Here is a 25,881-nt window from a genome sequence, read left to right as displayed (position 1 = left end):
GGTCTTGGAGTGCCTGCTTGACTGCGTCATACGTGACCACGGGGATGACGAGGGAGTCGTAGATCTTGTGGACTTCTGCGCCTGCCGAGTAGATCTTGGTTGCGATTTTGGTGTCATCATCGTCCACCCCAGATGCCCTGAAGAACATATCTAGTCTTTTGACCCATAATAGCCACTTCGGGCCTAGCTTGGAAGGGGGGCCAGTGGTATCGAATTCCGGCATGGGGGCTAGGGAGCTACGAGCTCTGCGAGGGATTGTGGCGGCGGCACCCTCATCGTCAGCTTCTTCCCCCATCTCGGCGCCACGTACTCACAGTTGGCTGTCTTGAGGGAAGGGTGGCTTGTCGTGGTCTCGTGGTAGGGTTGGGGTGTAAAACCCACTTCTTTCTTCTTAATTGCCACAGCCCTGCGCCTGCAGGACTGTGGGCTTTCCAAAAATTATTCTTCTGTGTTCTCCAACACCGCTGGCGAGTGGCGCACGAGCACCCAGTCGGGCCGCAACCACTTTTGCCACGTGTGAAGGGGAGCGAGTGAAGAGAAGATGGCCGCCGGCGCTCCGCGGGTCCGTAATACGGCAGACTTCCGTCTCTCCGAGGTAGTCGGGCACAGAAGCGAACCGTACCTCCTCGTCGCCAGTGTTGTAACCTGGGGGCACCGTGGTGGAGTGTGGACCCCCCCTGGGTCTGGGCACCAGCGCGCGTATGCGGCGCGCAAGAACACACACCTGAGGCGTCTGCCTGTTCCGGCGCTCCGGCGCGAACTGCCCCGGGCGCCGCCTTTATTAACTGGCGCATGTGCGCTTCGTGTACCAAGTACACAACAGGGGCTGTATATGCAGTTTCATACAGCGGGTTCACTCCGTTTTTTTGCTCAAATATGTCAGCAGGAGTTTATGCTCCGGCCGAGTGCTCAGCACATGCGGGGTGTCCAATAGTGGGGGCTCAAACAATCTCGGGGGACCGTGGAGTCAGGAGATCACGTGAAGGGTAAAAATGTTTTAACTGTATAACAGAAATGCTCCTCTAATAAATATTTCTTTGCAGCTAGTTATTCATGCACATAGTTTCTTCCTGTGGCCAGCGCTGGCGATTGGGCCGGTGTTAGGGAGAATTCTCTGTAAAGGCTAAATTTCCCAAACCTAGCGAGTCCCCCAGCAGCTTTGCTGGATTTTTTGGGGTTTATTTTTTTCTCCTGCTAAGAGTGAGACTCTTTCTCCCGCTCTTAGACATGATGTGAGGTGTTCCTTTGACTTTGAATGTGTTTTATGGGCTATGGGATCCTTTATCCCATAGGGCTTCATGTGTTTTTGGTATGTGGGTTACACAGCACCCTCCGTGCCGTAACCCAGGGGTGTCGTAGCGACCCCCAAACAGACTCCATACCCTGGGACTGACTACTGTCTCCCAGGGCATGTAAAGTCACCATTGGCTTTACTAGTCCCAAATTATGAACAGAAACCAGTACAAACCATCATATTGTGGACGTACTGGTTGGGGCAATTCGATTGCCCTGGGGTCTGTTGTTCGAGGGGGCACGTCTCCATCCCCCCTGATCGAGTTTTGGCTGGTGTCAGTGGATACTACTTTTTATATTCGACCGCAAATATTTTCCTATGGGATTTTCCCATTGTTCGAGGCTACCACTTTTTAATATAGCCGCAAACATACCGCCGGTTTATTAAATTAATATAAAATGACTAGTTGGTATTTTTTGCCGAAACTCGGTTCCAAAATGGCGTTTGTGTTCGCTTCTGTGACTTTAACCCAAGTCGAGCCCTTTGTTCCACTTTTTGGCGGGCTTCTCCACAGAAGCCTCCAAAAGTGGTGCCACTCTCTCTGGGTACCACAGGGGGTGTGGGAGGGGGTTTAGGCACCCTGGACTGAGTTGCCTTGGCTCACCACTTACCATGTTTGATTGACAGCTAGGCTGAATGAATGGGGGTTTGCTGCATAAAAGCAGGGCTTTGGGGACTGGAACTTCAGAAGTCGCCACAGGACCTAAAGAATCCGAAGAGGGAGAAGCTGAGCCGACCTGCAACGATGACACCACCGTTGGAGCCTTGCTGAACAGTCTCACCACTTTTCCCGACGACAGAGGAGATCTCCAGTCCGGAGAGTCTTCTTCCTTTGACTGGTGGGGATAACTAGTTTGCCAGGCTTTTCGCCTTCCCGGATCTTCTCGTGGCCGCCTTGCCTGTGCCAAGCACCCCAGCAACCGGGATACCACGGTTTTTCCACTACCGCGAATAAAAGGGTCTTACCTTTCAACCGGAGAACTCCGCGGCTGGTTTCTTCCCTGGCAGTGCAACAACCTTCAGCTTTCCTCCACGTCGAGACCATCTCTTCTTCTGGACGACACCATGACTTGCACCTGCTGCCAGGAACAACTGCCCCAGCTGGAGGATCCTCTCCACTTTGAAGGTACTGTGTCAGCCTGGCCTCCCTCGCAACGGTCTGTGTGGGGTGACTCTTAAAGCTTCCACTTGGGTTGGCCATAGGCTGGCTAACTGAACTTTTCTGAGCTGATTTAATTCTTTTCTGAACTCCTTGCAACACTTTTCAAGACTTTTAAACTGTGTGATCTTGGGCGCATTGGTGCTCTGTTCTCTCAAAGAGGGAGCCTGCCTCTGAACTTTTTGCTCACAAGTAGACTTGACTTTCCTGCCTTGCTGGGTGCTTCTAAAGTATTGTGTTGTGTGCTTTTCCTAATTTCTGCCCTTTCCCTCCCTTTTTCTTAACTTATTGGAGTGCCATCTTTAGTTAAGCGCTCACCTCTGTCTGGAAATAAGTGGTGTTAACTAAGACTTGTCTAATAAGGAATAAGGGATGTACATTTAGAAATAGTGACTGTGTGTTGAATTTACTTATCTCTTTTTGTGCTAGTGTAAATTACAAGTGTGTCTTTAAATAAATAATTATATACTTTTACACCAAAGCTCTGGTCAGTGTTTGCTTGTACTACTGTGTCTCTGTACCTATTGTGTATACTCTGCATACTGCCCAACTCATCTTGAGAGAAGTCTGACTGCTCAGCCACAGCTACCAGGTAAATCTGGGTGGTACAGACTGCTACCAATTGGGTTTACTGCCAACCACCTGTAGTCCTAAATCTTTTGCAGTGGTCCTAAGTTAACTGCACAGGTTTCTGCCTAACAGCCGGCTCTCACCGGATCTGAGATCCGGCACCAGATGTGTAGCCGGATTTCGGGATCCGACCAGAGTCAGCACTGGGCGGGGAAGAAAGCGCAAGCGACCAAACTAACTTCCTCTGGTGACCCTGTCCAAGGGGTCACAAGAGGAAGTTACAGTCCTCAACCACAACTCGGTCCTCAGCCACAACCTGGTTTGTCGGATACATGGACCCAGATAATTTATTTATGCAATGTTTCCGATACCTGTATCCGACAAAGATTGCATAATAAATATACAGGTATCCGACAAACATTGGATGAATGAATAAATAAATACCCCTTTTAACATTGAAACTATGATACTGTGCCTGTCCTATAGGGCAGGTGGAGTGCAGATGAACAAGTTACTCTCTTACCTGGTAACGTTCTTTCGATGGGATGGTCCGACGACGTATTCCATATCTATGACAGTAATCACCAGAGCTGTGCTGCTTTGGAAAATCTTTGGCGTCTGCGTCCTGCGTCGATGACATCGATACGCTGTCCTCGAGGGCCTCGTCGAGCTGACGTCACTGGATGTTATAAGTAGGACGCACGACGCCCGTAGCCTCAGTTGTAGTTTTTTTCCCCATATCGTGTGACACCAAACCACTGCCAGTATGACCACAGAAAGCCTTACGGAAACATAAGCTGCAATCGCATAAAAAATTCTGTAGCGGGCCAGGTGGGGAGGGAGCGATATGGAATACGTCGTCGGACCATCCCATCGAAATAACGTTACCAGGTAAGAGAGTAACTTGTTCTTCGAGGGGATTGGGTCCTCCGACATATTCCATATCTATGACAGACTCCCAATGCAGTACCAAACGTATGGAGGAGGGAATGAATTTAGAATTTAGAATGCCCAATCAAATTGCAGAGTACTACCTTGCCAAAGGCCAGATCCTGCCCATGGATAAAATCGAGGGAGTAGGGACGTACAAAAGTATGGACCGAAGCCCAAGTGGCTGCATCACAGATGTTACGAATAGGAACACCCCTCTGCAGGGCAGTAGAGGTAGCCATATCCCCTAGTAGAATGGGCCCGTAAGCATACCGGAGGGTCCTTACATTCAGAAATTGCCAAGATAATCCATCTAGACAAAGTCTGCTTAGTCACAGCTTGTCCCAAACGCCTTCCAGCGTAACCAATAAAGAGTCGTCCACTCTGACACAGGACATGCGAGAAATGTAGAAACTTAAAGCTCACATAGGATCCAACCTTACCAGGATGTGGAGGAGGATAAAATGCCGGAAAAATAACCTTCTGGCTCAAATGAAATTCCGACACCACCTTTGGAAGAAAGGAAGGATGAACTCTTTGGACAACCCTGTCCTTATGAAACACAGTGAAGGGTGGCTTAACTGAAAGTGCCTGCAACTCACTCACTCACTTTGCAAGCGGAAGTGACCACAACTAAAAACACAGTTTTAAGGGTTAACAGCCTCAAAGGACAAGAACGTAAAGGTTCAAATGGAGCACCCATAAGGAATTTCAAAACAAGGATCAAATCCCAACCAGGAACCTGGAAAGGTGACTGCGGAAACCCATTAGTAAGTCCTTTGAGAAACTGAAATTTTGAAATAAGAACACTCCTCAGAAGAGCACTTAAAATATAGACAGCGCCGCCAGGTAACCTTTAACAGTACCCACTTGCAGGCCCCTGTGGGCCAACGAAAGCAAAAAAGACAGAACCACAGGAATGTCACATGAAAAAGGATCCACATTCTTAACCCTGAACCAGTCGCAGACTTCTCCAATGGCAATGGTACATGGACTTTGTTACCGGCTGTCTGGCCGAAAGCAACACCTCCATCACGTCTTCAGGAAAGTCACAATCCTTATACCTCAACCTTTCAGAAGCCAAGCGTGAAGGTTGAGGGCTCTGGCCTCTGGATGGAAAACCTGACCCCCCCCCCTCCCATGAGAGCAGTTCGTCTCGTTAGGGAAGACGACGTGGAGGGCAGATGGACAAGTCAAGAAGGTTCGTGTACCATGTCCTCCGAGCCCAAGCCGGAGCAATGAGGATCATCCGGGAACCGAACCTCCGTAACCTCCGCAGCACTTGTGGGATGACGGGGACTGGAGGAAACGCGTACAGCAGTGGGAAGCACCACTCCACCACGAACGCGTCTCCTAAGGCGGAAATTCCTGCGAGCAAAACCTTTCGCACTTCCGGTTGACACTGGAGGCGAAAAGATCCACCTGAGGGGTCCCTCAAAGGGCAAAGATCTCCAGGAGAATCTCCTGAGCTAGCTCCCACTAGTGAGAAATTGCGCTCTGCCTGCTCAGAGCGTCCGCCGTCTCATTTTCGTCTCCGGCCAGATGAACTGCCGAGATCGAAACTTCCTGCTGGATGGCCCAGAACCAGAGCTGCATCGCCTCCCTGCAACGAGGAAGTGACCCAGCCCCCCTCTTTTTGTTGAGATAGTGCATGGCCACTGTGCTGTCCGTCAGAATCAGGACATTCTTTCCTCGCACAGTTGGCAGAAAGGCCCACAGCTCCAACAGATTGATATGTAGTCTGGACTCCGAAGGAGACCAACGACCGCGGACTGTCAACTCGTTGGCATGAGCTCCCCATCCCGTGAGGGATGCGTCCGTCACAATCGTCACCTCCGGCCAGGGTAGCCAAAACGGAGCCTTCGACGGCCCACCACAGAAGGTCCTGGGGGACTGCGACCACTGCATCTTGAGGGCCCACTGCAGAGATCTCATCCGCAACCTGGCCTTCGGCACCAGAAGAATGCAGGATGCTATGAGGATGCTATGAGGCCGAACAACCTCAAGAGCTCGAACGCCGGGAGACTCTGGGCATGTTGAAACTTGTGCACCATCTGCTGATTGTGAAGAGCCCTCACCTGGGGAGGAAAACACTGCCCCAGGGATGTGTCGAGCACTGCTCCGATGTACTGGAGCCGCTGGGTTGGCGTCAAATGGGACTTGTTGAGGGAGAAGCCCAGCCTGTGAAGGGAGTGGCAGGTGACAGACAGATGATCCAGGATCTGCTCGGGAGAGTGCACCCTGATCAACTAATCGTCCAGGTAGGGGTAGACGTGAATCCCCCCTTTCCTGAGATACGCTGCCACCACCACCATGAGCTTGATGAATACCCTCGGGGCGGAGGTCAATACCGAATGGCAGGACCCGAAACTGAAAGTGCGAGTCGCCAACTGCGAACCTCAGGTATTTCTTGTGCTTCGGATGGATCGGCACATGAAAATAAGCGTCCTTGAGGTCGAGAGACACCAACCAGTCCTGAAGTTGAAGGGCCTGGAGGACTTGAGAGAGAGTAACCATCTTGAACTTGTCCTTCCTGAGGAGTTTGTTCAAACCGCGCAAGTCCATGATGGGTCTCAATCCCCCCGTCTCTTGGAAATCAAAAAATAAGGGGAATACCATCCCTTGTTCCTCTCCGCACCTTTCTCCAGCAGGGATTGAATTTCCTGCGCAAGGAGTGGATCGTGACTCTTCAAGGAGAGATTCCCTGGTGGATTGTCGTGAGGCCTCTGCCGGAAAGGAAGACAGTAGCCGTGGGCTATGATCTCCAGAACCCACACATCTGAAGTAATGGCACGCCACTCTACAAGATGCTGCGCCAGCCTTCCACCAACCGGCGAACCATGGGACATGGACTCATGACTGAGCTGAAGCGGCTGCAGCGTTGCCTGACGGCAAAGAGGCAACTGCCCGAGCGGCCTTGGCACCTCGAGTACCTTGTTTTCCAACTCTGGCACTCCTACGGTGGCCCCTTTGACTGGCAGCTCCTCTCGCTTTACCAAAGGATGAGTAACAACGAAAGGAACCCCCCCTCCATTGCGGTCCACTAGGTACGAAAAGGCGGAGGTTGGCGGACTGCAGCGCCCAACGACTTCGCTGCAACTTTGGAGGTCTGCAACCTCTCAAGGCTCTCGTCAGCCTTGCTGCCAAAAAGATGCTCCCCATCAAAGGGCATGTTGAGGAGCTGGGCCTGCACATCAGGAGCAAACCCTGACTTCCGCAACCACGCAAAGCGTATTACGGTGCTCGCCACCATGGACCGGCTGACGCAATCTGCCATGTCCAAACCCGACTGAATGGCCTCACACATGGCATCCTTGCCATTCTGGACCATAGCAAGAAAACCATCCCATTCGCCCCCTTCGGGAATATGTTCAGCCGCTAAGGAAACAATTCCACAGAGTGTGCGTGAAAGGTGACAAGGCACATACAGAGTTGGCCGCCTGAAGCGCCATACCCCCTGAAGAAAACACTTTCTTCGCCCAACCGTCGAAACGCTTATCGTCCCTATCAGGAGGGATGCTAGGATACGATGCCTGCTTTGCCGGGGCCGTAGCCACCTGCACCACCAAACTCTCCGGAGTGGGGTGCTTGGTCAAGAAGCAGGGGTCGCTACTGGCTGGGCGGTATTTTCGTGGCAAAGACTTGCCCACTGCCGGGAGACTCTCCGGAGCAGTTCAAGCCGCCACCACCCTCCTCTGTAGAGCCATATGGAACGGCAGTACCGGGTCAGTTGGTGGACCTCGGTCGAGGATATCCGTAAGGTTATCCTGAAGAAAATCCCCTGGGGGAGCAGACCACCCCAAGTACTCGGTGACCCTAGACATAAGGTGCCGGTACGAGGAGTCGGCATGAGTGCCAGGCTCAGGCCTACAAAACTCCACCTCCGGAGAGGTGTCCAGACCACTGGCGTCGTGCAGGGACTGACGCAGGTCCTCAATTTGGCTATGGCCCGAGAGAATCTCATTTGGCACCGTATCAGGAACCATGCCATCATCAGAGCCCTCATCCACCTCCGAAATGTACTCAAGATGGTGGTAAGAGGGCACAGAATGTGGAACAAAGCCATGCTTGACATTGGCCAAAGCCTTTCTAGGGGGTTCCTCCGTGCCCCGGGGCACCCCCATCGAAACGGCGTTGAGGGCGTCGAGTGAATCGGTGTTGACGCCGAACGCGGCACAGACAGCATCGACGGTGTGGACACAGGCCTCGAGGGCGGAGCCACGAGCGTGTCCCGACAGCATGGGCGCCGATGGCATCAACGACTTCTTCGGAGGCAGAGCCTCGAAAGAGTCCTTCGACGACCTATGCGCCACAGGCGTAGACGTCTTCCTCGAAGACATCACAGGTGCACATGTCTCGAGAGCGTCGAGGACCGGGACCTGGAACGGGCATGACGAGAACGATTCCCCTTGTCCGAGCGGGACCTTTCCTGCGAATCGTGCCGACCACCCGAGCCCGAAGGCGTATGAGCGGTGTCTCTCGACCGATCACGACCGACCCCACTCGGAGGTGCAGACGGACCAGTGCCCTGCGATTCGAGAATCGCTAGCATTTTCTTCCCGAAGGAAGCCCATTCCTCCGGCGTCGCATGCTTGGTTGGATAAGCGACCCGCTGACGGGCGGAGTCCTCGGATGAGGACGGGGAAGGCGACCGATGACAGCGCTCCCAGGAGTGCCTCGAAGAGGCAGAGGAGTGACGGGACCTACTCCGGGACCGAGACCCACTGGACTTCCGACGACGATGCGGAGAGTCGCCCCTCGAATCGTCTGTCGAAAGCCCTGCAGACCTCGACTTCCGTGGCTTGGACACCTAACCTACCGACAGTTTCTTCTTGCGCTCCCGCAAGGCTTTGGACGTAAGCGACTGGCAGTCGACACAATCATCCGTGTTATGGGCCTCCCCGAAGCACCAGAGGCAGGCGTCGTGCGAGTCCGTGACCGACATCTTGGACCCGTAGATCCCGCACTTCTTGAAGCCCGGACGCGGGGTGTAAAACGAGGTAGACATCACGAAGGATAACTTCACAAACAGGTTCGAAGAACCGATAAAGAACAGAAACTCCAAAGAGTCGAGGCGCGCTGAGATCTCCGAAGCTAACACGTTCGCGGAACAAACGGAACTGAGGCTACGGGCATCGTGCGTCCTACTTATAACATCCAGTGACGTCGGCCGTCTGAGGAGGTCCTCAAAGGCGGCGTATCGACATCATCGACGCAGGACCCAGACGCCGAAAGATTTTCCAAAGCAGCACAGCTGAGGTGATTACTGTCATAGATATGGAATACGTCGGAGGACCCAATCCCCTCGAATGACATATTCAAGGAAATTAAGACCTTAACTGAGCAGGTGGGTTTACCTAGGGGTCAGTTCTTTTGCTACTTACAGGTAAGGGCAGTGGCCAAGCAGAAGTGGCCGAAATGGCCGGAGGAGCCAGAGGCAACGTCACTCTGGACCCTGATAGATACCTTATAAGATGGTTGGAAACCGGTGTCCAGACTATATAGTAACTTGGCAGAGAGCCCCAAACCTAGGAGCACTGAGTGAAAAGACCAGGTGGGAACTGGATCTCGGGGAGGAACTTGGAAAAAAACAATGGGAACATATGCTGGGTTACCCTAGGGAGGTGTCCGTAAATCCTCGCTTCAGGCTACTTCAGCTGAATGTGCTGTACCGCACCTACATGACACCAAGCAAGGTGGCCAGGGTCAGCAGCAAGGTTCAACCACTAGGTCCTTGGTGTGGCGGCATGAGGACGGCCTTAATGCATATGCTTCAGAGCTGTGTGAAAGTGCTAAGTTTCTGAGCACGAATTGAACAGGCTTGCAGGAGTGCTGGAATTACTAGGTATGACTGCACCCCGAAGGAGTGCTTGCTGGGTGCTTTCCCAAGAAACAGCAAATTTAAGCATGTAGTAAAATTCATGGACATGGTCTGCATCCTAGCTAAGCAATGCATCTCCATGGCGTGGAAGTCTGCTGGTGGCTCACAGTTCATTCACTGGCACAAGGAGTTTGAGTTTTGGACTGAAATTGAAACTAATGTATGGAGTAGTGCAATAAATGGGCAGGAGGTGCTTGCCAGTGCCACATATGAGTCTTGGAAAGTGCTGGTTTGGGACATGGTTCACCTCTCAGACGATAAACCCCCTTGAAGGAGGGAACCACTGAAAACTATAATGCTAATAACTTAACTGGTCGATGATATGTACCCAAGCTGACGTCCCCTGGCAGTTGTTTGCTAAACGCAGTTGGATTGATTACCACTGAAGGGGGTGCGAAACCACTTAGGACGTTACCCCTCGGCCCTGCTCTGAACATGTGCTAATTGTATGTGAGCTTAGGTCCACTGGGTGAGGAATGTTTTTCGTTTTTGTTTCGCCTTTTTATGTTGTTTTTGTTGTGGTTGCTGCGCTAGCATTGTCTTATTATAATGGTACAGCAACACGTGTAAATGCACTGAAATTATGGCAATGTTAACTGGTAACCAATGTAATGCATATGTATAAATGCTAATAAAAAGACGTTAAGATTAAATTAACATTGAAAGTATCCCACACGATGCAGCTACCCAACTGTTTTCAATGAAGCAGCATGAAAGAAATAGCGCCGTTTTAAACTATTCTTTTGGACATTTCCTTTGATCGGAGGTCAACTGCCAGCTCTGCCCCCCTAAACCCTGCCTCCGCAGGCAGTGCCCCTCCAGACTCCACCCCCACCCCAGCCCTTGTGCGATCCCCCACCAATTATTTTCCATTTCCACCACTGCCTGTGGTACTATGAATACTACTGGTCCACACATATTCAGCATTGGCCTATTTTTAGGTATTGAAAGTGCCCGATACAACCCTTATCTGTAGGGTAGCACTCATGTATGGGGATTGCAACTGTTTTAATGGCAATATATTAAAAACAAATAAAAACAAAAGAAAGAAAGCAATTGCGTAAAAGTTTAACTTTCCACCTGGTTCAGGTCAATGGGCTAAATATCAGAATGGACAGAAGGAGAAACTGGTTCAGGAGTTTGCACTGTTTTTTCAACTTCACATTTCCTACATAGAAGGAGGAGCGAAGAGAGGCCTTTATGTCAATGAACCTGCTGAGATATATATATATATATATATGATACATTACTCACCGTAATCGTATTTCTGATGCATGTATCTGCTTAGATTCACAGGCTGCGCATAGGCCCACATCTAGTGGAAGCTGCTGAGTATTACAGTTTGTTTTTTGAAACTCGAAAATGGGTGTCAAACTAGGGCGTGCCAGTAATACTATCCCTATTGTGACATCCCCTGTACCCATGATCCCTCACGCATGAATTCCCTGGCCTAAATCCCACCTGCGCCAGTCTTAGGAAAGTGTAAAAGGACAAAGACAAAAATTTGGTGGAAAGAGGGTGCTTTCCCTGCCTGGCGGATGAAACACGTGCCCACAAATAGTGTCCAGCCATTTCAATAGCCCCTAGCATGGACAAGAAGGAAAATTGAGGGCATGTCCCCAGAACAGTGAGCATATCAACAGTGCCCGTTAGACATGCCTTATGGCTATGACCAGAGGACAATGTGCCTGGTGATTGGCCCATGGTTATGCCTCCCTCGCATAGTGAACATACCAACAGTGCCGACCTCCCTGAAAGCAAAGGGGACTTGCTCAAATGTCACAGCTGTTAGATGCAGTCATAAAAATGCCAGTATGGCTGCCACCTTGCCAGACTGATAGATTCACCCTAGTGCCCCCTCCCTAAACACAAAGAAGAAGGCTTGATACAAAGTCGCAGTCATAAAAACTAGTTTGGCCACAACCATGCCATGCCAGTCTGATAGGTGCACTCCAGGAACACAAATAATAAGTGTTAAGGCACCTTCACTCTATGTGACTTAGGTCAGCAATCGAGTAAAATAAAATAATTCGAATATCGGGTAGATTTAGTAAGCAAGTGAGCAAAAATGGTGCACACCTGAAGTAATGAGCCATAGTGGTTATTTGTGCTGACTCAACCCCATGTGAATTTTACATGTGAATTTTACAGTATTTCGATAACAAGCATTTAACCATCACATAGACATTCAGCTTCCTGCCACTAGCACTACTTGAATCAATTGTTGCTGCATCATTTTGTAGAATATTTGAGCATCCTTATAATCAAAATAACTTTACCTGTGTTCCATAGATATATTTATCCAACATCTTGCCTCCTATTGTTTGTCCTCCAATGTCCCAGACTTGAAGGGTAACATTCAAGTTTCCTACAAAAGGACATCAAACCAGTTATTATGGCAATATTTACTCTTATAGTAGTACAAATAATATAATTATTTTAAATTGTGTACGCTTGTTGAGCTGTAGCTTAGTGTGATCTCTTTGCAATAACAAAGAAAGGGCTATTTGACGTAATCACTCTGTACAAGGTTCTTTTGCATTTTCTTAAAAGGTCCTCTGCTGCTTCGAAGAAAGAAGACAGAATGCAAGGCATAAGTAGGTTTTGAAATATTGTCAGAGTTTGCCAATAACATTTTTCTTGATTAGCAATTTTTTACTTATAATAGCAGTGTCACCAGAAGACATAAAATGACCAAAGATACACCATGTTTGTGTGCAGCTGAAGACAGGCGAGTGTCTGTAAAATGTAATGGTGAGCTGCATGAATGGACACAAATAAATGGATATGATAAAAAGGCTTTGAATTTATTTTTTCAGTGCAAGGCCCTGTTCAGCTGGGTGCATTCGTTGTTGCACAGGGTAGTGCCTTGAATATTTTATGCTTGACCTATCATTTGCTGTGAAATGATAACTTCGGAAGTTTCATAAATCAAACAGTTCACAATATTAAAGGAAAGGTATAGTCTGAGACCAAGGAAGTAGTATGGTTTCTCGGCAAGCAGGGTCTTTGCCAACTTCAACCCTTGCATGTCACTGATATAAACTGTTTTCAATATAGCGTTAAATACCAATTTCAGGGGAGGACAGGCCCGCTAAAGTTCCTTAAGTACGATTGGGTTGGCCCAAGAAGAGCATTCTAGCTCAGTGCACCCACACAGGAAGCACTCCCATGGAGATTTGTCCTGTAGCATCACCTCAATGGACAATGTGAAGCCTGGGCAGAGGTGCAGCTTCCCAGCATGAAATGATTTTCTTGCGTTGCCCGCCTCCGGATGGCCCAGCTATTTCACAGGTGGGTATATATTATGCAAACACAATCATAGAGCAAAGCGAGCTCTGGAGGTTCATTGTGGTGTATGGTCCTGCAGTAGATCTGTAAATGTACAGCCTGGATGGAACTATTGATCACTACTTTGCGTCAACTTCTAGTTAGCTTTGTGTTTTCATTATGCAAGAGGAAAGAAAATAAGAGACTAAGCAGAGTGGATGACGCAGCAGGCAGAGAACTGAGCAAACTATGGAATATTGTAGTTTGCAGACATCTCACTTTCAGGGTAGCTGGTATAAAGAGAAAAGGTGATAAGACAAAGTCAAGGAGTTTGTGGTCAGCTCATGTAGTTGTAGAGATGTTTGCAACCAGCAGGGCCCAGTTATAGGATTGGTATCAAAATCATTTGGCTATGGGATCATGTACATTTTCAAGAGTGTTCACTCATCAACATGATTCATCTTCCCCAACAAAATGAAATCTAGTTGACACTGAGATTTAGATACCTAAACCTTACTGAAAAACAGACAATGCAGTGTTTTACAGTAGCAATACGGTAATTCTACATTATGTAACCACTTACATTTTTAGGAATGGCATTGCAGGACTTTCTTTTAAAAAAAGAAAATAGCTCACGCATACTGGTATTTGACAAACAGGATATAGTTAGCTTTATAAAAGTAAAACTTCTGTGCTGCAATTATTTGAAAAAAAATGTTTCTTGCCTAGCACTACCACACAGGCCTTTGGCAATTTAGGAGTGGACGTGATGATTACTGCTGCACTCTCTCTCCATTAGCCTCTTTGATCTTGCAGTGAACAGAGAAAAGAGGGCAAGAGAGGAATGCAGGGTGAGCTGCTGTTTCATTGAGCAAGTTAATTTAAATTGCTAGTTGTGCTAGTCAAGTGTCAATTTAATTGTCAAACATATAAAATTGCACAGCAAATTGCTAAGCGGCACTGCTTATTTTATGCCTTGGAATGGGATCTGGACAATTCAGAGAGTTTAAGGAAGATTACAACATACTGCAATCTCCATTCTGGATTCCATGGTCACATATGATTCCTCGCTTCAGATTGTGTTCCTCTGGTTATATAGCTTGAAAAACCATTGTTTTCTCTGTGTTCCAGAGCAAGTATCTCTTCGCACCCACAATGCCCACATGGCAGCCAGCCATCAATGTGCGCAGTTTGTGAGTTGCTACGTGAGCAGGCAGTAGTTTTGAGGAATTACTAATAATGCATATAACAAGCATCCTAAAATGACAAGTGCAAATGAGGGTACGTAAAATTCACAAAAAGTAGAACAGAAAGAAAGATTCATTAATATTCAGATCGTCAGTCTTTGCAAAAGTGAAAGACAAAAAAGGCATTTAGAGAAACATTACAGAAATTAAGGAGCCAACTATGGTGGAGGAAACAATCAGAATATGTATATGATTAAGTCGGGTCACGGAAGAGACGAGAAATATAAAAATTCCAATGAAGAAAACATTTTGTTGCTCTAGAAATGTGAGTTACCATTGATAAACACGAGTGTAGATAAGGATTATGTAGGGTAGGGACTGTCTAAATCTTTTTTCTCAATTCGTAAACTTTACAGTTTATTTTAGCTTTCAAAAAAGCAAAGTATAAATACATTAAAATATCAAAAAATGTACGGTTTCAAATCATGAGGAAAAGGGATGAAATATGGAATGCAACAGGCATGACCGAGAAGGGCGGTCGCCACAGAGGGAATCACCATATCTAGTTTGGGTTCATGTAATGAAAAAAAAAATCTATATATCAATTAGAATTTAACATTTCTCCTCTGACAATTTTGGTACTGTACATCATGCAAGGATTTAGCAATAACACAAACTTCATTTCAGTAGTTACTTTTTTGATTTACTAACATTTATCACTCGTTTAGATTTCTCATTCTCCATTCTTCTTTGGTTTGATTGTTTCTAGTTGCGCTTTATCGGCTGTGGGACCTCCCAAACCCAGCTCATCGAAGGATCAATTGTGTTCTCCCTTAGGCTTGGGTGAACTAGAGACACCTTTTGTGGAAGATTGCGCTATACCAAATTTAAGAAGACACCAAAACATCAGAGGTGCAGTGATGTTCTTGCAATGATGGGCGTATGGGACAGGACCAAATGAGTAGAGCAGGTGAACAGCACAAGTTAATTTCGATCAGCAAATCCCCCTGGAACTGAACACGCCAGCATCAAAAGCAACCTAAAGCAGCTCCAGTTGACAATAAAAAGTAGATCCAAGGGAGCATCTCGGAACTCACCCATAAGTTGACGACTTAAGACAAGCAGGAATTTCACCTCCTGCGTGCAGGCAGATCCCCAAATCAGATCTCCAAACATACATACATTATCTGTCCCGAGCTATTCCTCAGCTCCCAAATGACTCTGTTAGAACGGGACAGAACCCACCGAATCCTACTTGCAAAAAACACTTGCAAAGGGATGTCCCCCAATGTCATCACCAGGGTCAACTTCACATTTAAGAATGGATCGTGAAATCAGCAAGACAGAAAACAGACAATCCCTCTGCTTCTTTTCTCCTCCTACATGATCGTGAAGAAGAGAGCTCAAACTGGTCACTGAGTGGCTTCAACCTAACAAAATGCAATACAGATGGGGCTATCTGGCACCATCATTTTATTTGGAAAAATAAACTGATCAATATGAACTCTCCCAGAAGATAATCCACTACTCAACCCAGAGGAGCCCTCCAACACTGGTGCTCCACCGCAGATCCTCCCGCTTCATCATCCGTCCTCCCAGTTTTACCAGATGGACCAAAGTGGGGAAAATCGGTGTCAGGAAGAGAGGCAAACGTGGGTCTTCAAGTTCCTCGAAAGCTGATATGCCTCTCAGCGTCCACCATTGACTGCCTCATCCTGCCACACCTGATTTCTACCGAGGCCTTTATGCAACAACGGCATCTGGGTACCTGTACTCCTCCGTTCTTTCTGTCCAGCATCCCCCTTTTTCCTTGCTACTGCCACCAGACCAAACCGATTCTTTAATCGTGGTCCCCACAGCAAACTCTCCAACCCTGGCGTAACCTCCAGCGCCTGCTGCATATCCCCTTCATCGTCCTCAATCTCATCCACTGTGACCCATTTGTCTACCCTCAGCTCTCGGTCTACAGTCGGACCTCACCGTCCCGTACCCTGCACTTCCCGCTCTCCCATCACCCCTCCCTCCTTCTCAATGTGCACATCCTTTATGTCTATGCTATCTAACCTAAACAAAATGTCTCCTGCTCTCCATTCATATAACCCACTCGCCTTCTTTCCACCCCTCTCCTCTGTCACCCTTAATCGAGCCAATTCTCCCTGCATAGCCTCCAGTGCCTCTTCTAATTAACTTCTGAACCTTACTATTCTGGGGTGGGATAGCACTCGGTGTTGGTCTGTAGTGTGGTGGGGTGGGCACATATGTTGGAGTGGTAAGTGGTTAAAGCCCAATATTCAGGGGCGACATTGCATCTAGGGCGGCTCCTTCAGTATTGTGTGCCATCCTCCCTCCCTCATCCCCATCAGGGTCCTCCACAGCCTCCATCTTCCACAGATCTAGTATCTCCTTTTCTCCTGAATCAGTCTACCTTTATATTTAGCTGCTAAGAACATAGTCATATGATCTAATATCTCTATTGTAGGTGCCCTGGTCTAGCCAGAAGCGGGGCATGCCCCTTTGTGTCTACCACCCACTGTTTATACTTCTCCATCTTGTCACAAAACAAATGGCGCCATCATCTTTCCTCACTCGGAAATGCTTCCTACACTCCTGTTTTGCCTCTGTAAAATCCTGTTATATTCCCAAAAATAAATCTCGTCACATGGCCATACCACACTCCTCCTTTGCTCATACACACAACACTCCCCCACACCCCACCCTTGTTATCCCTCGCAAGGGGTGAACTCATGTCAGTTTGTTCACAAAGCTCCTCCATCACAGGATCCCAATAACGCCTTGAACTGTCCCAGGACCCCTGCCCCACTCCAAAGAGCAGACAGGAATTCTGTAAAAGTTGCCCCTTCACACCTCTGCGGTTTGCGTGCCTGGGACTGGTCACTGCAGGTGGGCGCACGGCCCCTTCAGAGAAGCGGCCTGGAAACCTCCGTCATCACGGAAGTCACTGGGATCATGCCGGGGTCACCAAATGTAAGAAAGCCCCTAGACCAGGGGTGCACAACTGATTTTGACTGAGGGCCGAAAGTACCTTACATGCTGCCTATAGTGGGCCGAAAAGTAAATGTGGGTGGGGCGGTAGGCTTGGCAGGAGGCGTTTTCAACCCCCCTATTTTTATTAAACACATTTTCCATTGTTATAATTTATTTCCATTTAGTAATTGCAAATTGTCTGTTTAAAGTATATATATTTTATTGACCCTTGATTGGACATTCCCTTATTTTGGACTGCTTTACTTTGCGGTTTAGGTTGGCCAAGAGGAGTATGGCCTTGGTGGAGTCAGGTTTCCACAAAAAGCAAAGGATGTACATCTCCTAGCTGCCTGTTTTAGCTTTCCTATTGGGTTCACTCTTGCAGAGTGCAACACTATGCCCCATGGCCCCCACGCCCCAACCAGACACTATGCGCCATGGCCCCACCCCTCAACCAAACACTATGCCCTCACACCTCAACCAAACACTATGACCCATGGGGCCCACCCTTCAACAAACACTAAGCCCCATGGCTCCCATGCCCCAACCAAACACCACGCCCCATGGGACCCACCCCTCAACCAAACACTACGCCCCATGGACCCCACCCCTCAACCAAACACTACGCCCCATGGGCCCCACCCCTCACCCAAACACTATGTCCCATGGACCCCACCCCACAACCAAACACTAAGCCCCATGGGCCCCACCCCTACAACCAAACACTATGCCCCATGGGCCCCACCTCTCCAACCAAACACTATGCCCAAGGGCCCCACCTCTCCAACCAAACACTATGCCCCAAGGGCCCCACCCCTTCAACCAAACACTATGCCCCATGGCCCCCACCCCCCAACCAGACACTATGCCCCATGGCCCCAACCCCTGAACCAAACACTATGCCCCATGGGCCCCACCCCAGCATACAAACTAACATGCCTTCACCATGCACCCATACAGACCCGAACCCCCCACCCCAGCATACAAACTAACAAGCATACACCATGCATACATACACCCATACAGACCACAACCCCCACCCCACCCCACCCCAGCATACAAACTAACAAGCATACACCATGCATACATACACCCATACAGACCACAACCCACTCCCAATCTCAGCATACAAACTAACAATCATGCATACCCATAAAGATCCGACACCGCCACCCCGCCTCTCATCATACACTACCCATCCACACAAATACAAACATACAGCCAGACCCGACACTCCCCACCCCCATCTCAACATACATACAAAAACAATCATACAGGCAGACCCGATCACATCTCCCCCACCCCTGCATCTCAACATACAGTCAGGAGAGGCCCGACACAGACAGACAGACAGACAGACAGACAGACAGACAGACAGACACACACACACACACACACACACACACGTAACCAGCCCCTCTGCCCCCCTGACTCCCCATATGTTCTTATCAGACGTGCTGGAAGGCGGGCTAGCTGGAAAGCTGGCAATGTTTCTGGTACTATGGCTAGCGTGACAAGGGTGAAATGCCTTACTGACTATGCCAGTCGTAGTGCTGGCACTCCATTGGTGCAGCACACACGCACTATGTGGCTCATAGGAGCAACGCAGTGAATGTGCACTGCGCTAATGAGGGTCAGTGTTTTGTCCGGCCCAGAAGAATAACAAAGTCTTTTCCTAATGGAGGGCGGCCGATGCTGCTTGCGGGCCGCACTCCATTAGGAAAATCTTTGTTGCTGGCGGCCCGGACAAAATCAATATATATTAGGAGACAAAGCTGGTGTACAGATGCTAGAGTTTAAAAACTATAACTCAGATGGGGGGGGGACCAGTCATGGTTAAAAAATCAATATCAATTTTAATAGTCATAGAGATTAAAACATATAATTAAATAAGATGGTCCACAATACAATACTTAACATTCAATATAAAACAGGTGGTGCGTAACAGGCTTAAATAGCGAGTTAAAACAAATTCACAGAAAAAACAGACAATTGGTACATTGTAAGGCAAATAGTCAAGTACCAGATTCTATTGAAATTAATGTGTCATAGATTTATGCCTCTGGTTTTTAGTCCAAAGAATTGTCTCGACCTGTTTCTGTTCTTCTAAACATTAGTGTAGAACATTCATCAGGGGAAGGTAGTTTTACGACAGAACCTAATTCTTATTGGATCATACATATAATCAACGTCTGTCTCATAGCATCTGTGGAATTAAAAACACATAAAACAAAGGGTCAGCTTGTGAGTAGCTAGATACTTTGATAGGTTCAAATGAAAGAACTAGCACACCAGTGATAAAGGTGAGGGATAATTACCTTTAATGGTGCTGGTGGGGGCTCTCTACTTTTGTCAGTAGGTAGGTGTAGGAGAATTATTCAGTCCTACAGGGTATATAATATACATACACATTAAGCATATAGAGTTACTTAAAGAAAATAAGCCTTATATGTGCTCACAACACAATAGTAGAATCAGAAGACCGTCCCGCTTTGCAAAGCTAAGTGGTGCAGTTGGAATAAGTGGCCTTAGAACTAGTTAGTAGTGAGGAAGATCCCAGGTGTGGGGAGATCGATAGGATAAGGTCCTGTAGCGTGCTGACGCTATTGTAAAAAATGGACAGTAGTGTAGATACTATCTAATACAGTCCTGTGGAGTAATATGAAATCTATATAAAAGGTTTATATAAAAGAAAAGAAAATGAATTGTGAACAGATTGCAGAATAGTGATAGCGGAAAAGTGTGGGCTATCACCTTGAAGGTAAAGTCAAGGGTTGGGGCGAGGTGCCGAAATGAGAAATCCGATCATAAGAGCGAGCGAATACGATTACCGCACCCAGGGAGAGTTAGAAAGGTAAGTGAAAAACTACTGGTAGTAGTTTATAAATAGTTGTAAAAATCTAGGGTGGCCGCAGTGTAGTAACTGCTGACTGGAACAAGAAGTCTCCGGTCGAGGTACATACCACAGTGATGTAGCAAGCAGTCGGGGAAAGGATCCCTTACTCCATGCTGTAACGGAGCGAGAATAGTTGCGTTAAGTCAATGAAAGGGATAGAAAGCATTACTGATATAGGACGCGCATCCGTAGCAATAGAGCAGGGGGCTTACCGATTGATGAGTAATCGTGGCGTGTAATGCCAAGTGTCAGTCGAGCAGGTATCATAGAAACGAGTGAGAGCGCGAAGGAGCCGATGCTTAGTGTCATGGTGACGCGGGTAGTCCTACTTCAGTGTTAGTCATACGAAGGGTTGTAGTGAGGGAGGTGAAAAAGTGGCGGACATTTTAGTCTAGTGTGTGAAAGTCAACACGTTTAGGACAATTAAAGGTACCTAAGTAGGTCGCTGTGCATGAAAAGTAAGGATTCCTAGTGTAGTCTACCAAGTGTGTGGACATAATAGGAATGAAGGAAAAGATTACACATTGGTGTCACATCGGGTGGATGAAGAAGAAAGAAAAAGATTTCATCACTGTGGGTGTAGGAAGTGGGTAAAGTGTAACATATAGATATGTAATAGTTAATGGGGAGAGAAAGTTCAAAGTAGCGGAGAGTGACTTCTTGGATATTGGAATAATCAGAGTAGTCTAAAAAGTAGGCTGGCAGTTAGTGAAAGGGTGGAGAAAAGGTCTCTAAGATTAAGTATGGTGTGAACCTAGAGAAGGATATATAATGTAGCAGGAGGTGAAGACTAGATGTTATGCCATTCAATGGATTCCTTAAGACCTTCGATATCACTATGCAGGGTGTAAATCATTTTTTGTTCCATTTTCAAAAGTTTCTTTTCACGTGCTTCACGATTGGTCCCTTTAAGGGATAACAGTACAGTCCATGTAAAATCTTCATGATTATGCTTCTGGTGGATGAAGTGCTTAACCAGGGGAGCGTTCTCCGTTTTGTTTCTCAGGCAGCTTCTGTGCTCCATGATCCGAGTTTTCACTTTGCGGATGGTCTTTCCCACGTAGTGTAGTCCACATTTGCATGTAATTAGTTAAACAACAAACTCAGTATTACAATTGGTGAGGTTCTTTTGGGTCCAGCGTTTTGAAAGACCAATATCAACTTCTTTACTTTTGGAGTTAAGTTTGCATACCCCACATGAGCCACAAGGATAATGTCCAGTGGCGTCAGGAAGGCCCCATAGAGTGGTCAAATTTGGGTCGGGTGTGTTAAAGCGTTTCAATTTGCTGTTACTGACACTGTTGCCTATGGAGGTGCTTCTTTTATAGGCAAATCTTGGCATCGGCATAGATTGAGCAGCCGTATCAAACATTTTCCAATGTTTTTTTGATGATATTGGTGATTTTAAAACTCTGGTCCGTAAAAGTGTTGACACAAACGATACAGTCATCTTTAGGTTTAGTAGGTAGGCCGGACAAAATAGCATGGCGGGCTGCAACTGGCCTGCAAGTTGTGCACCCATGCCCTAGACACTCACACCAGAAAAAAACAACCGACTCGGGGAAAAAGGCCCAACACACCTCTTGCAAGGATTACCAGGTTTATTTCCACACAAAAGTGAAAAGCACCAACAAAGAACTCTGCTGTCTGGGAAGGTTCTGTCAAAATCTGCACGAGCAGCATATAAAGAAGGTACACAGCGTCATCAGTGATATCATCACATACAGTAGAAACCTGCGCTGCTGGTTGGTAAGACCCAGATGCATAGGTCACCAGCTCGGCCATTGGTCCCAGCCCCGTCCATCCATCCATCCATCCATCCATCCATCCATCCATCCATCCATCCATCTTCTTCCACGTGGGTGATGCTGCATTTGTTATCGGTCACAAGCCGGATAATTTGCAAAATAAACACCACATCTTTATCTATGTAGCAGTGCACCTGGGACGAGCAGGCATGGACCCGGGGGTAAAGCCAAGGTCATACTAACTCACACACTTCACTTGCTCCCAGACAAGTTGGCACCTCTCCAAGGTCCTCCACCCTCGTTCTGGGATATAATTTCATCCCTCCCTGCACCTCAAAGCACAAATTACGTGACCTATAAGTGAAGGCAGGAAAGCCCTGCTTTCTGACCTTTTTGATCGTTCAGGGGTCTAAGAAGTTCATGATCAGTGGTCTGGGGCTGGCTGGCACCTTGGAATTCAGAGGTCCTAAAGCTAGGGAATTTGGGTGCTATAATTTAGGATTGAGACTAGTGGGGGTCTGAGGCCCGTGCCCTCCTTCTTATGGGATTGTATCATACAAAGATACTCGTGTAACACTTACCTCTAGTGCCCTGCTGGAGTGCCTGGTCCGGGCTATTCCGAATCGTTGCCCCCACTGGATAACTCTTCTATGGTGAAAGCCCAAGCCACTGCTTCCCCCACTGGTCCGCTGAAGAACCAAAGTCCAGGGAACAGTGAGGATGGGAGGGACCGGTAGAACGAGAGAGCCTCTGGTGCAGATATTCAATATTTGTGCCCCAGCTTTCTCCCCACCTCCCCCATGTGTCCCCCTTAGACAGGCTGGCTGGCACGCAGGCGATTGAGCTCACCGTATTTGGATGAAGAAGGTGGACTAGGGATGTCAGGTAAGCATCCGACTCCTGCTGCTTCACTGTGAGTAGTGGCACAGGCCAGCTGTGATGCACTGGATGCTGAAGGAATAGAGAAGTCTTTGTACAACGCTGCTTTGTCTTCCTGAAGGCTTTAGCAGCTTGCGGCTTATTTCGTGCTGTTCGTTCTTGTCAGGAGGCACAGTGCGCTTTAACAAGTCTCTTTCGCTTCCTTTCCACATGTGCGGGTCTCACGGAATGTCTTTTGCTCGGGTTGGCCACTGCGCGTGAATGAAGCGTCTGATTGCTTTTTTCTAAATGGGAAACTTGGGCGGGAATTGACAGTTAACTTCAGTCTCTTACTATAGTTTTTTCGTTTTCAGGAGCTGTGATTGCTGCAGACCTCGATCGGCTACGGTTCCAAGTGGGTATCAAGACGGAGGTTGAAGCAGAACTCTTACGTTGAAGTCTTCGGGTAAGTACGGCTGCAGGCGAGTCCGGGCGTGTACCAGTAAGCTACAGTCTCTGTGCACATGGGTGGTTACAGGAGCGGTAAGCAGTTGCTCTGGTAGGTAGCAGAAGAAATGCTCAGCACAGGGTGTGGGCCGGGGCGTGGTTTTATAGCCTCGGCCACACCCGGTCCACCAGAGATGTCAGATCTTTGGGTCTGCCGGGGGGAATATTGAGTTTCATAACAGGTTCTGTCTTGGCGGCCATGTTGGTGTGGGTCAAGGCAGCTCCTACTAAACGCATGCGCCAGCCAGCCACCCTGCATATCCAGCTTCCCCCTACACTGTCATAGGAGGGTGTGCCCAGTGTCCTAGTGTGTATGCTTTGTGTGCTTACTGGGATTGTTGCAACTCGGCCCTCCTCCCATGGCCTTGCAGGGCACATTCTTCCCAGGGCGCAAAGGTGGGCAACTTTTTAGACAATGAAGGGTTTATGAATCTCTGTAGCTCTGGCCCTTCTAATCAGTGCCCGGGATACATCATATTCCCTTCCCATGCTTGTGGACTATGCCCGATATGCTGGCTGCTGCGTTTCATTTAGGCTTTACGTTCCAATATGGCTGCTAATATCTAAGATAGTATTTGTTCCTGCATCTGCACGACATCTATAAAGCATGCAAAAATACGATTGTGTAGAAACCTCTAAAGGCACCCTCCTCCCCTGTAGTCTCTTATATTATATCTTGCGGCCTTTGCCTTATCTTAAACCGCTTGGGGGTGCAGGAAGATCATCTCTCCTTCCCAACACCTTCCCCAAGAGTTCAACACAGTGTGCAAAGTCTTAGGGTTCCCTTCCCCAATAAGTCAGCTCTTCCAGCTTCAAAAACTACAATCAGTTCAACATCACTTGGCTTTCAATAACCATTCCAGTTAAACTGTAACCAATCAGGCTTTTCAATAGTTAATACAGATTGTTCTTTTCTTCAATCACTTCAGCATTTATTAAGCAACACAGCTTTGGTATCTTGGCTTACCTTGGCTCTTCCAAGTAGGGGTCACTCAGTCTAGGCGCAGTTGTCAGACTACAAGGTCCACCCATTACAGGTCAAACAACCAATAACCATTGCACTTTGTTATACTAATATGTTCTCTTGCGACTTTCTTTCCAACACAGGTTTTCTCTCTCTGAACCTGTGTAGTTAATCAACATTCACTTCTGTTTCTCCTTGGCAGTCTCTTGGCTTTGCTACAATGTATATTTTGCACAATTCACTCAGTGGTGTTCATCCTTTTCCACCACCTTGCTTTCACATTGGCCATTAATGATCATCATTTGCATTTCAGTCTGTTCATAAGTACTCATTACTTGCTTTCACTTTGTTTAGAAAGGCTCATCTATTGCTTTCACTCGTGCAGTATTTTCATACACTTTTCATATCTTTCAGTATTCAATAATTCTTGTTGCATTCTTAAAATTACTTTGCAGCTTGTTCGGTATTCAAAATTCCTGAATTCGGTTTCCAAACACATAAATTAAGTTTGTTCATTCAGCATTTTCATATGCCCCTTTGCAGCCCATGGAGAGTCCCAGTACGAGTGTTCCCTTTCTCACACTCACCGGTATGTGTCCACTCCTCCAGGTGTCTTCTTTCTTCTGTTCGGCTTCTCCTCGCTCCACTTTTGTTCTTCGGGAGCTACGGCGAGCAGTGCTTGCTGCCTTTTGAGTTTTGCTGCAGAGGCCTGCAGCAGTCTCATGCCCTCAGTGTCCCACTGCTCCGGCTATGGGCAATGGAGAAAGGGGACTGCAGGTGACTCGACCCTCTTGTGGCCTGCTCAGGCCCTGGCGTCTCTCTCTCAGCCTTCAGCAACACACAGCATCCTTTATTTACTTACTGTGGTATAGCTTAAGAAATAAGCTTTTCAGACAACATAATAGAACATTCCAAGTCTTAAAGAGTTCGGCCATACAGCCGTAAGGTAGGATCTTAAAAACAGTGCATATCAGTTTGGTATTGAGAAAGGACATTGGTAGTTTCCAATGTCATCAGTCAGAGCAACTGCAGATTTCCAGGATAGTTACAATCTTCCTCCACAGGAGAGTTAAGTGAATGTTCGCTTCACTCCTCCCACTTAGTTCCCATCCACCAGTCGATTTTCTGCGGTCGTTATGCCCAATGCTAGTGAGTTCTATGTCCCAATGGCCCCAGGGCCTCACACTCAAACAGGTGTTTTACCGTTTCTATAGTGCCTACCCCACAGAATCGGCATTCCCTTCATTCTCTTGCGATTCCATACCATGCACCTTCAACCTTGCTGGTCCTGGCAATTTTAGGTTTCAGTTTTATGTAGTCCCAGACAAGAAAGTTGTCTATGAAGTGTTGAATATATGGAGGCTGAACGCTCCAAGACTGCATGTACAGGTAGAATTCAGAATCAGGATTTCTAGTGGTTAGTTTGTGCATTGACTGCTCATAACTACTCTCACTCAACATGGCTTTAAGCTCCTTTTCATACAAACCCAACGTCATTGTCAACATTAATTCTCCTTGCGATAGCCAGCGATTGGTAAATCAATTTATTTTGGCCAGATTACTCAGTGTCATTATTGCAGCTGCTGTAGGCATGACCATGTGTATCAGGGTCATGAGTGTCTTGACTGGAGC

At 47.7% G+C, this 25,881-nt stretch overlaps 1 protein-coding gene across 2 annotated transcripts in view; it reads right to left on the bottom strand.

The window, feature by feature from the left end:
• The window catches only part of RAB28 (RAB28, member RAS oncogene family), a 1,474,591-nt gene that overhangs the window by 1,003,536 nt on the left and 445,174 nt on the right, over positions 1 to 25,881 (bottom strand). For both annotated transcript variants that reach the window (XM_069631946.1, XM_069631947.1), the window contains exon 3: positions 12,114 to 12,202. In XM_069631946.1, coding sequence (XP_069488047.1) covers positions 12,114 to 12,202 — 89 coding nt within the window. The remainder of the gene's footprint in view (positions 1 to 12,113; positions 12,203 to 25,881) is intronic.

The sequence above is a fragment of the Ambystoma mexicanum genome, chromosome 6q (assembly GCF_040938575.1).
Source record: "Ambystoma mexicanum isolate Mex_15411 chromosome 6q, UKY_AmexF1_1, whole genome shotgun sequence".
Classification (NCBI taxonomy): Eukaryota; Metazoa; Chordata; class Amphibia; order Caudata; family Ambystomatidae; genus Ambystoma; species Ambystoma mexicanum.
The sequence above is the reverse complement of the archived record's forward strand: the minus strand, read 5'-3'. Positions and strand labels throughout refer to the sequence as shown.